Below are 12,681 nucleotides of genomic sequence, written 5' to 3'. Positions count from 1 at the left end.
TGTCCCAATTCATGAATCATTCCGAGCAAATGATGCCGACAAATGTGTCCTTATTTTGACCGATTTGAAGGATGGGTCGTGAGTATCCTTCGCGGCCCATCATTTCCCATCATTCATTGCGGGTCGAAGCGGATTGGTCAAGCAGGTGAAGCCATGGCGGACCATAGCAACAAAAGCTGTGAGTAAATTGTGGGAAATTACACTTTCTGTGACACAAATTAACTTCTACAATGTTTTTAGTGCGGGAATATAACTATGTAGAAATATCTGCTTGTTTTATCTAGACATCGCTTAATTTCAAACGTGCTCCGACGTGTTCGGAGTTTTCCGTTCCCGGTGTAGTAACTGGCTCACCTCGCCAGCCCTACCGGCGGTGGAGCGAGCTAGCCCGGTAGAGATCTGACCGGACTATCGGCACTAAGCTCCCGCTGGCAGTCATCACAGTGAACGTTTAACACAAGTGATTTCTAACAGTTTATGTTATTATTTTAATTGTTACTGAAAATCGATTTAACATTTCAGGTGATATTAAGGTTAACCAGAATAAATGGACAGTTTTATGTAATCCAACTGTATCGCTGGAGAGTGTGATTGAGAATAAATAAGCTTTTCAATATGAATTTTTAATGAAGAAATTTTCTATATGTTTTAAAAGTTTATTTATAATTCAGTTAGCATTATAATTTCTGATTCCAGGTACAATCCAGAGACAATCATGTTCAGGTAAAAAAGATGTTTGATTTAACTAGCCAATAAACAAAGAGATAGCAACTTTATGGCTAATGTATGTCGACATATTTTATATATATATATATATATATTTGGAGGTGTATTCCTCGTCGGGTGTACCTGGAATCAGAAATTATAATGCTAACTGAATTATAAATAAACTTTTAAAACATATAAAAAATTTCTTCATTAAAAATTCATATTGAAAAGCTTATTTATTCTCAATCACACTCTCCAGCGATACAGTTGGATTACATAAAACTGTCCATTTATTCAGGTTAACCTTAATATCACCTGAAATGTTAAATTGATTTTCAGTAACAATTAAAATACTAACATAAACTGTTAGAAATCACTTGTGTTAAACGTTCACTGTGATGACTGTCAGCGGGAGCTTAGTGCTGATAATCCGGTCAGATCTCTACCGGGCTAGCTCGCTCCACCGCCGGTAGGGCTGGCGAAGTGAGCCAGTTACTATGCCGGGAACGGAAAACTCCGAACACGTCGGAGCACGTTTGAAATTAAGCAATGTCTAGATAAATCAAGCAGATATTTCTACATAGTTATATTCCCGCACTAAAAACATTGTAGAAGTTAATTTGTGTCACAGAAAGTGTAATTTCCCACAATTTACTCACAGCTTTTGTTGCTATGGTCCGCCATGGCTTCACCTGCTTGACCAATCCGCTTCGACCCGCAATGAATGATGGGAAATGATGGGCCGCGAAGGATACTCACGACCCATCCTTCAAATCGGTCAAAATAAGGACACATTTGTCTGCAGCATTTGCTTGGAAGGATTCATGAATTGGGACAGCCTTCGTCGCCGCGCTATAACATAATCGGCCTACAAATACGACCTTCGAAGGATGCAGCCCCTGAGGCTGACTTTCGGGTCAGCCTCGGCGTTGGTACATTCCCTTTCCGGTTGATTTTCTGAAATGTAAAAGTGTTTTCTGAAATGCAAAAGTGTTTTCTCAAATGTAAATTTGTTTTCTGAAATGTAAAAGTGTTTTCTGAAATGTAAAAGTGTTTTCTGAAATGTAAAAGTGTTTTCTGAAATGTAAAAGTGTTTTCTGAAATGTAAATTTGTTTTCTGAAATGTAAATTAGTTTTCTGAAATGCAAAAATGTTTTCTGAAATGTAAATTTGTTTTCTGAAATGTAAATTTGTTTTCTGAAATGTAAATTTGTTTAGCTTCTTGTTAAATTGTTTTTTGAAATGTAAATTTGTTTTCTGAAATGTAAATTTGTTTTCTGACATGTAAATTTGTTTCGGTACTTGTAAAAAGTGTTTTGCACCCCCCGGCCACCATACGATACAGACAGAAAACACCTGCAAGCTTTAACCTTGAATAATAAACACTCATTGTGTGACCACACCAGAAGCTACTGTTTAAGGATTTTTCTAACTCTCAAAACCATAACTAAAAACTCCTAATAATAATCAATCTATAAGCAGCAAATCCCAAATATATCTTAGCTTTAGCTACTAATGATAAGGCATTTATATTTCCACACAGGACAACTACAGACACAAGTCCATTATCTGAGGCCATAAGAATATTATTAGTGACTTTCAGCAGAGCTGTTTCAGTGCTATGATGAGCTCTGAAACCTGATTGAAACTCTTCAAACAAGTCATTGCTGTGTAAATGCTCACACATTTGATTAGCAACTATTTTCTCAAGAATTTGAGATAAGAACGGAAGATTGGATATAGGTCTGTAATTTTTCCTGCTATTTATTCTTTAAAAAATATCATAGGTGGCAGACGTTCGATCAAGGCCTGACTGTCATCTGACTTTAGGAATAAAGTAATTTTTACTTTAGGAAGAAAAACGGTTATAAATGAACTCTCAGGAGTATGTCAAAGATTTTCTTTTTAATAGAATCAATTTTATTTAAGAAGAATCCCATAAAGTCATGACTGCTAAGAGCTAAGGGAATGGATGGCTCAACAGAGCTATGACTCTGTGTAAATTTAGCAATTGTACTAAAGAGAAACCTAGGATTATTCTTGTTCTCTTCTATTAATGATGAGAAATAAGCTGTTCTGGCTTGGCAAAGTGTCTTTTTATACAACAGTAGGCTATTTTTCCAGATTAAGTAGGAATCCTCTAGGTGTGTAGAGCGCCATTTTCTCTCCAATTTTCTAACATTGTGCTTTAAAGTATGCAGCTCTGAATTAAACCAAGGAGCCAGCCTCCTATGAATGATTACCTTCTTTTTCAAGGGGGCTGCATTGTCTAATGCATCACGCAATGATGAAGAAACACTATGAACAAAAGAATCAATTTGTGAAGGGGCAGAAAAAGAATTTTTGCCCTCCATTGTGCTTTTCAGTGATAATGAGGAAATTAAAAGTGGAACAGATTCTTTAAAGGTTGTTACAGCATTGCCTGATAATGATCTACTTTTATGAAATTTTCGTTCAGGTGTGGAGTACTCGGTTAAATTAAACTCAAAGGTTATTAAGAAATGGTCAGACAGGACAGGGTTATGAGAAAATATTGTTATGTCTTTACACTCAATGCCATATGTCAGCACAAGGTCCAGAGAATGAAGACAAAGGTGGGTAGGTTTGTTAATGTTTTGAGCAAAGCCAATTGAGTCTAAGATAGCATTAAACGCTATATTTAGGCTATCACTTTCAGCGTCAACATGAATGTTAAAATCCCCCACTATAATAACTTTATCTGTATTTAACACTAAATCAGTTAAAAGGTCTGAAAACTGATCTAAAAATTGCGAGTAAGGGCCTGGTGAACGGTACAAAACAACAAACAAAAGTGGTTTTAGTACTTTGCAATTTGGATGAGGAAAACTAAGGATTAAATATTCAAAAGAGTTGTAGCTATTGATTGGTCTGGGACTAATCAATAAATCGGACTGAAAGATGGTTGCTACTCCTCCTCGCCCAGTATTTTGAGGAATGGGAAAATTTAAATAATTAGTAGGAGTTGACTCATTTATAGTAACATAATCCTCTTGCTGCAGCCAGGTTTCTGTGAGGCAAAATCAATCAATCTAATTGTCACAAATCAGGTCACTAACTAGCAATGTCTTTGAAGAGAGAGATCTTATGTTCAGCAAGCCACATTTAATGGTTTTATTTTTCTTTTCGGTCTGAGTTGTGTTTATTTTTATGAGATTTTCCTGATTTCCTCCTTTTAGATTATTTTTTAACCTATTCAATATGGGCCGTGGGCGAGACACTGTCTTAATAGGGTAATGGGTGGGTAGCAGTACAAAAGCTGCAGAGAGGGGTATTAAACTAAGACCCTGCTACCTGGTCTGAACCCTGGGTTGTCAGAGTTTTGGAGAACAAATAAATTCGGCAAGATTCCTAGAAAGAAGAGCTGCTCCATCCAAAGTGGGATGGATGCCGTTTTTCCGGATCAGACCAGGTTTTCTCCAAAATGTTCGCCAGTTATCAATGTAACCCACATTGTTTTCTGTCACCTTCCAGCTGTATGCTGAGAGGAGCTACCATATCTTCTATCAGCTTATGATAGGCCACAAGCCTGAGCTCATTGGTAAATGACCAAATACTTCAAATCGGAAGTTTAACAAAACTTAACCTTATAAAATAAAAAACCTACAGTGTTTTGTTTCCATTGTTTCAGGTGTTCTGCTTATCACCAACCCCTATGACTTCCCAATGATCAGCCAGGGTGAAATCACTGTCAAGAGTATCGATGATGTGGAGGAGTTCATCGCTACAGATGTAAAATAATATTTTGGTGTCTTAAAAATTATTTACTTAAAACACATGTGCTGATGAAAAATGTAATATCTACAAGCTCACTGGTGCTGTGATGCATCATGGCAACATGAAGTTCAAGCAGAAGCAGCGTGAGGAGCAGGCTGAACCTGACGGCACTGAGGGTAAGTTATAAAATATCATTCTCATCTTGTAGATTGAAAAATTGGTTTAAAATTGCTTGATGTTCATCATGTTATGTTTCTTTCCAAAAGTGGCTGATAAAATCTCCTACCTCCTGGGTCTGAACTCAGCTGATATGCTGAAGGCCCTGTGCTACCCAAGAGTCAAAGTTGGAAATGAGATGGTCACCAAAGGTCAGACCATCCCGCAGGTAAATTAAACCCATCTGTGATGCTATGGTTTATTTCTTTCCAATCACAACTACATTTATCCTAACTGCTGTTATATGGCAGTTTATTACATAAAACAGAAACCTTCTTCCTATAGGTCAAAAATGCAGTCAGCGCTCTGTGCAAATCTATCTATGAGAAAATGTTCTTGTGGATGGTCATCCGTATCAATGAGATGCTGGACACAAAGCAGGCAAGAGCCTTCTTCACTGGAGCCTGGGACATTGATGGATTCGAGATCTTCGATGTGAGTAAATAAAAACATTCCTTGCAATTAAGTTAAACAAATCTCTATTATTACAGTTCAACAGCTTGGATCAGCTCTGCATCAACTTCACCAATGAGAAACTGCAACAGCTCTTCAACCACCACATGTTTGTCCTGGAGCAAGAGGAGTACAAGAAGGAAGGCATTGAGTGGGAGTTGATTGTCTTTGGTATGGACTTTGCTGCCTGCACTGAGCTCATTGAGAAGGTGAGTAGCTGTATTGGTCAGGTTAAAGTGATCATCTCCAACAATTTCTATGGATTTGACGCGTCATTTGAAATTTGTGTTCTAATTTAAATTGATAACTGCTCACAGCCATTGGGCATCTTTTCCATCCTTGAAGAAGAATGCATGTTCCCAAAACCCTCTGACTTTCAAGAACACGCTGATTGATCAGCATCTTAGCAAGAACAAGGCCTTTGAGAAGCTAAAGCCTGGAAAGGGCAAAGCTGAGGCTCACTTCTCCCTGGTTCACTATGCTGGTACAGTGGACTACAACATCACTGACTGGCTGGACAAGAACAAGGACCCACTGAATGATTCAGTGGTTCAGCTCTACCAGAAGTCTGGAAACAAACTGTTCTGCTTCGTGTATGCAGCTCATGCCGGAGATGAGGGTAAGAACCAGTAAAATAAGCAGACAATCCAAAATGAGAAACACCCTGAAAAGACGCAGAGTGATAGAAGTTCTAAAACTATTGAATTGTGATCTTGAAAAGCTTTTTTTTATTTAAAGTAAACTAAATTGTGCCATGATATTCATAAGTGATGTGTTGCTAATTTTACTCTATTAGCACAAATTTGTTCTTGTCCAAGCCTTTCTAGAATTAATGTTTGATAAAATTGTACTGCTACAGTAAAGAGAGTGCGGCACAAGTTATAATTTAATACCATTGTTATAAGGTCATAATTTAGCTGAGGCTGCTGGTGGAAAAAGTGTGGCATGAAGAAGGGTGGTACCTTCCAGACTGTGTCTGCTCTGTTCGGGGTATGTAAACTTCCATAGAGAACATCTGTTTGCAATTAAACTGGAGACTAATTGTAGCTGATGACCAAATTGGGGAGCACTCATCCTCACTTTGTGCATTGTCTGATTCCCAATGAAACAAAGACCCCAGGTAAGATGCCAACTTTTACAGATTTGAATGATTTAAAGCTTAGGGACACTGAGGAATTATTTTTGACTAAATATATTTCCAACAACCAGGTCTTATGGAGAACTTCTTAGTCATCCACCAGCTGAGGTGTAATGGTGTGCTGGAGGGCATCAGAATCTGCAGAAAGGGCTTACCCAGCAGAATCCTCTATGGTGACTTCAAGCAGAGTTGGCGGCTGTTTTTAATATAAACTGAATATTTGGTCATTTTAGTAAAGATCATAAAAAACTGATATAGTTGTATTAACTTTGTAGATACAAAGTATTGAACGCCAGCGTCATTTTTTGGGGTCATTGTCGAGTGTTGTCGGCTGGAGCTCTGGGTAACGTCACTTCCTGTTTTCGCTGTTGCACTTGGTGAATTGTTTGGTGTGTAAAGGCTCTCTCTTTGATCTGATTTCTCTCTGCTGTGATATCTCTGACTTGTTATAATACCTAAGCACGTTAAAACACATACTTTCTGTTGCTGTATTTAACGTTTGGGGACTCTCCGTGTCTTACACGGTTTTTCTAGTTGTGGTAAGGGGTCGCTAGCTTAGCGTTAGCTTTAGCTCCACCATGGCTACCCGTTCTGAGTCTCCTCCTCTCTCCTGCTCTCTGTGTCAGATGTTCAGTTACTCCCCTGCATCCTTTAGTGATAATGGTACGTGTAATAAATGTAGCATTTTTGTAGCTTTGGAGGCGAGGGTGTTGGGATTGGAAGCCCGGCTCCGCGCTGTTGAAAATCCAGCAGATAGCCGAGGCCCCTTAGCCAGCACGGAGCCACCGAGGGTAGCTCCCCGTACCAGTCCTCCAACAGAGCCCGCGCAGCCGGGGCCTCAGGCCAGCTGGGTGACGGTACATAGAAAGCATAGTCCTAGATCCCAGCCCACAGGTCACCACCAACCCGTCTGCGTTTCTAACAGATTATCCCCGCTCAGCAACACACCCGCTGAGAAGCCAACTCAATTGGCAGCTCCATAGTCAAAAACGTGGCACTAGAGACACCAGCGACGAGGAGGAGTAGCAACCATCTTTCAGTCCGATTTATTGATTAGTCCCAGACCAATCAATAGCTACAACACTTTTGAATATTTAATCCTTAGTTTTCCTCATCCAAATTACAAAGTACTAAAACCACTTCTGTTTGTTGTTTTGTACCGTCCACCAGGCCCTTACTCGCAATTTTTAGATCAGTTTTCAGACCTTTTATCAGATTTAGTGTTAAATACAGATAAAGTTATTAAAATGGGGGATTTTATCATTCATGTTGACGCTGAAAGTGATAGCCTAAATATAGCGTTTAATGCTATCTTAGACTGAATTGGCTTTGCTCAAAACATTAACAAACCTACCCACCTTTGTCTTCATTCTCTGGACCTTGTGCTGACATATGGCATTGAGTGTAAAGACATAACAATATTTTCTCATAACCCTTTACTGTCTGACCATTTCTTAATAACCTTTGGTTTAATTTAACCGAGTACTCCACACCTGAAAGAAAATTTCATTATAGTAGATCATTATCAGACGATGCTGTAACAACCTTTAAAGAATCTGTTCCACTTTTAATTTCCTCATTATCACTGAAAAGCACAGTGGAGGGCAATAATTCTGTTTCTGCCCCTTCACAAATTGATTCTTTTGTTCATAGTGTTTCTTCATCATTGCGTGATGCATTAGACAATGCAGCCCCCTTGAAAAAGAAGGTAATCATTCATAGGAGACTAGCTCCTTGGTTTAATTCAGAGCTGCATACTTTAAAGCACAATGTTAGAAAATTGGAGAGAAAGTGGCGCTCTACACACCTAGAGGATTCCTACTTAATCTGGAAAAATAGCCTACTGTTGTACAAAAAGACACTTCGCCAAGCCAGAACAGCTTATTTCTCATCATTAATAGAAGAGAACAAGAAAAATCCTAGGTAGCACAGGCTTTTAAGTTAGCTGTAATTAAACCTTTACTTAAGAATCCTTCGCTTGATCGAGATGACTTGAAAAATTACAGACCTAAAATTCTTGAGAAAGTAGTTGTTAATCAAATGTGTTAGCATTTACACAGCAATGACCTGTTTGAAGAGTTTCAGTCGGGCTTCAGAGCTCATCATAGCACAGAAACAGCTCTTCTGAAAGTCACTAATGATATTCTGATGGCCTCAGATAATGGACTTGTGTCTGTACTGGTTCTGTTAGATCTCAGTGCTGCATTTGATACAGTCGACCATAATATTCTCTTAAAAAGGCTGGAATATGCTGTAGGGATTAGGGGAACAGCGCTAGGCTGGTTTAAATCTTATCTGTCTGACAGATTCCAGTTTGTTCATGTAAATGATAAATATACTTTAAACTCCAGGGTTAATTGTGGAGTACCACAGGGTTCAGTACTTGGGCCAATTCTCTTTACTATATATATGCTTCCAATAGGTCAAATTATCAGGCAGCATAGGATAAATTTTCATTGTTACGCTGATGATACTCAGCTTTACTTATCCATAAATCCTGATGAGCCCAACCAGTTAGATAGACTACAAGCATGTCTTGAAGATATAAAAACTTGGATGACTTTAAATATTTTGCTTCTAAATTCAGACAAGACAGAAGTTGTCGTCTTTGGACCGAAGTCTTTAAAAAAGAAACTGCTTAGTCAATCACTTAACCTGGATGGCATTAAATTGACCTCCGGTAATAAAGTAAAAAACCTTGGTGTTACTTTTGACCAGGACATGTCATTTAAATCCCATATTAAACAGGTTTCTAGGATTTCCTTCTTTCACCTATGGAACATTGCCAAAATTAGCAATATCCTGTCCAGGAGTGACGCTGAAAGATTAATCCATGCATTTGTTACTTCAAGGCTGGACTATTGTAATTATTTACTATCAGGATGTCCACAAAATGCAGTTAAAAGCCTTCAGCTGATTCAAAATGCTGCAGCAAGAGTTCTGATGAAAATTAAAAAGAGAGATCATATTTCTCCTATTTTAGCTTCCCTTCATTGGCTCCCTTTTAAATCCAGAATAGAATTTAAAATTCTCCTCCTCACATATAAAGCCCTTAATGATCTAGCTCCATCATACATCAGAGATCTGATTGTTCCATACGTTCCTAACAGGGCACTTCGTTCTCAGACTGCAGGTATACTGGTGGTTCCTAGAGTCTCTAGAAGTAGAATAGGAGGCCGATCCTTTAGCTATCAGGCTCGTCTCCTGTGGAACCAGTTCCCAGTTTTAGTCCGTGAGGCAGACACCCTGTCTACTTTTAAGGCTAGGCTTAAAACTTTCCTTTTTGATAAAGCTTATAGTTAGAGTGGCTTAGGTTATCAGGGAGGGAGCCTTCCTCCCTCCATGTTGGTTGGAGTGAGGGGGAGTCAGGTTCAGCCTAAACCGGCTCAGTTATGGCTGAGGTGCAAACACACCCTCCATTTCGGCTACCTGTATGACCCCCTCTCTTTTCCAATGGTTATAATCAGTCTGACAGAGAGAGGTATCCCAATCCTTCTGGTTTTTAGTATAACAATGACCATCAGTTGGACCCTTTGTGGGGTGCCTTGAGACGACGTTGTAAATAAGCGCCGTTTAACTAAATAATCTGAACTGAAACTATCTGTGTAGTTATGCTGCTATAGGCTTAGGCTGTTGGAGGACATAATGACCACTTTCACCCTCTGCGCTACATTCTCACACTACTCTCCAATTTTGCATTATTTGCTGTTATTTCAGCTTTTAACCTTGATCTCTCTATTCTCTTCCTAGAAGCTACACCTGGCCTGGCTGTGTGTCTACCTGTGACACCTTTCTGGAGAGGGGAGTCGTCCGAGCTTCTGCGGGCAACAACTTAATGCTCACCCTCTACCGATGATCCACATAGCCCTGTCTTTTAGTGTTTAACCTTTTCTCTCTCCTAGAGATGGCGATTGACTGAGCTTAACTGGAACTAACTGTATGTGCTCTCTTTCAGACTCTAACCTTGAAAACTTGCTCAGAGTTGATCTGTTCTTTCTTTCTAGGTGAAACAACTAAAGGAGCTACATCCATTAACATTTACCTTTCCTTCCCATAGAACGTACTCCTGGATCAGTGCTTCTGTGTTCTCTTTGTGTCTCTGCTCTGTTCTCTCAAACCCCCAGTCGGTCGTGGCAGATGGCCGCTCAAACTGAGCCTGGTTCTACTGGAGGTTTCTTCCTGTTAAAAGGGAATTTTTCCTCTCCGCTGTCGCTACATACATGCTCAGTATGAGGGATTGCTGCAAAGTCAACGCCAGTGACTGTCCACTGTCTCTACATGCTCATCCGGGAGGAGTGAATGCTGCAAGTCACTGACTGGATGCAATCTGCTTGGATTCCTTAGACAGAAAAACATTTTATCCAATTTGAATAAATAACCAACTTTGACTGCACTGTTCAATGGTTAGCATTAATTGGAATGTATGTACCTGACTGTTGTGAAGTGCCTTGAGACAACATGTGTTGTGAATTGGCGCTATATAAATAAAACTGAATTGAATTGAATCCCTGAGGGACAGTTTATTGACAACAAGAAGGCCTCAGAGAAACTGCTGGGCTCCATTGATGTGGACCATACTCAGTACAAGTTTGGACACAAAAAGGTATGTCTCCCATGAGATAAATAAGACATAAATACTGCATAACATAGCAGAGGATATGTCATGAGGAAGGATTTTGTTAAGATTATAGAGAGGACGACTGCGTTGCTGAGCTGGGAGAGCAGATCGACATCCCGCAGCATGTTAAACAGAAGCTGGAGAAGGAGAAGAATAAGTACAAGATGGAGATTGATGACCTGTCCAGCAACATGGAGGCTTTTGCCAAGGCCATTTATTTTTCATTTCAGAGGAGATCTCAGATCTGACTGAACAGATAGGTGAGACTGGAAAGAGTATCCATGAGCTGGAGAAAGCTAAAAAGACAGTGGAGACTGAGAAGTCTGAAATTCAGGCTGCACTGGAAGAAGCAGAGGTAATACCATTCTCACCAGCTAATAAAACATTTAAATGACATAATACATGTATTTATGTTCAGATCACTTTATTGTCACATGATCTAATCTTTATTGTATTTAAACCTTTTAAGGGCACTCTGGAACATGAAGAGTCTAAGATTCTCCGCGTCCAGCTGGAGCTCAACCAGGTCAAGAGCGAGATTGACAGGAAGCTGGCAGAAAAAGATGAAGAAATGGAGCAGATTAAGAGAAACAGCCAAAGGGTGACTGACTCCATGCAGAGCACTCTTGATGCCGAGGTCAGGAGCAGGAATGATGCTCTGAGAGTCAAGAAGAAGATGGAGGGAGACCTGAACGAGATGGAGATTCAGCTGAGCCATGCCAACAAGGTGAGTTTAGTGTTATTGTGCCTTTCATTAACCTCAGAATTAACCTACATAAAAAATACAGAACTGCTAAAAACAGTCACAGCAAGAAAGTTTTCCATTGTTGATGCAAGTAGCAGCCATCTTGATTGTGGAAGTTGGGTATGGTCCTGTTGCTCTAACTGTCTGACTCGTAACTCCAATTTTGGGGTGCGTTCCATTTGAAAATCCCACTTCCAAGTACAATTGGAACACACCATTAGAGCCCAATTTAAACAGAAGAATTTAAGACAACCAAATGATACAAAATACAAATACAAAATAATATTCATCTTGTCTATTCATTTGTCTTGTTGTTTAGTATAAGTCTTCACAAATATTTTCTTGATCCCTGTAGACTGAGGAGGACAAGAAGAATTTGGCAAGACTTCGGGACCTTGTGGACAAGCTACAGCTTAAAGTTAAGACCTACAAGAGACAGGCTGAGGAGGCGGTAAGTGAAATAGTTGATTGTCCTTCACCAAACACTGCCCCATTTAAGTAAGGACAGTATAAAACCTTCAGTTTACTTTACACTAAACTAATTGTTTTCTCAAAACTCTCAGGAGGAGCAGGCCAACACCCACATGTCCAGTCTCAGGAAGGTCCAGCATGAGATGGAGGAAGTTCAGGAGCGTGCTGACATTGCTGAGTCTCAGGTCAACAAGCTCAGAGCCAAGAGCCATGATGCTGGAAAGGTAACATTTTCAATATATTTCATGATGGAAGCAACCCTTATTCCTTCCTTTTATATCAAGCTCATACAGTGCTTTAAACCATTCATTGCTGATTGTTCTTCCCCTGTTTTTCAGAGTGATTCTGCTGAATAAGAGACCAGACCTTAATGGAGCTTTTCAGCAGAGTTCATAAAATATGAATCAAAAGTTGAATTATTTTTCCACTGTAAAACCTAAATAAAAAATAAGCACTATCATATCATGTATTAGTGTATTTTCTTTATAAAAAACACAGCATAGTTGTACAGCAAGCATCAGATTCATACTGAACATTTTACTAATCAGTTATATTATATTTAAAAAGTATGTTTGTTTCCTCATTTGCTTTCAAAAT

General features: G+C 39.3%; 1 protein-coding gene and 1 pseudogene across 1 annotated transcript; both read left to right on the top strand.

Annotated features, from left to right (window-relative positions):
• The first annotated feature begins 4,185 nt into the window (after positions 1–4,185).
• LOC124863141 lies at positions 4,186–10,955 on the top strand (annotated as a pseudogene).
• Positions 10,914–12,535, top strand: LOC124863140 (myosin heavy chain, fast skeletal muscle). The gene is made up of 6 exons (XM_047357385.1): positions 10,914–11,025; positions 11,099–11,223; positions 11,338–11,595; positions 11,969–12,064; positions 12,177–12,308; positions 12,423–12,535. Exons 1-6 carry the CDS (start codon positions 10,914–10,916, stop codon positions 12,438–12,440), a joined length of 741 nt encoding a protein of 246 aa, XP_047213341.1. The 3' UTR covers positions 12,441–12,535.
• Positions 12,536–12,681: the final 146 nt, after the last annotated feature.

Source organism: Girardinichthys multiradiatus, chromosome X (genome assembly GCF_021462225.1).
Source record: "Girardinichthys multiradiatus isolate DD_20200921_A chromosome X, DD_fGirMul_XY1, whole genome shotgun sequence".
Classification (NCBI taxonomy): Eukaryota; Metazoa; Chordata; class Actinopteri; order Cyprinodontiformes; family Goodeidae; genus Girardinichthys; species Girardinichthys multiradiatus.
The sequence above is the reverse complement of the archived record's forward strand: the minus strand, read 5'-3'. Positions and strand labels throughout refer to the sequence as shown.

Bases quoted from the DNA above. Each gene is read 5' to 3' on its own strand.
- LOC124863140 (XM_047357385.1), top strand. From the start codon at position 10,914: ATGAGGAAGGATTTTGTTAAGATTATAGAGAGGACGACTGCGTTGCTG. The intron at 11,026-11,098 runs GTACAAGATGGA...TTTTCATTTCAG, and splicing joins CTGGAGAAGGAGAAGAATAA to AGGAGATCTCAGATCTGACT. The intron at 11,596-11,968 runs GTGAGTTTAGTG...TGATCCCTGTAG, and splicing joins AGCTGAGCCATGCCAACAAG to ACTGAGGAGGACAAGAAGAA.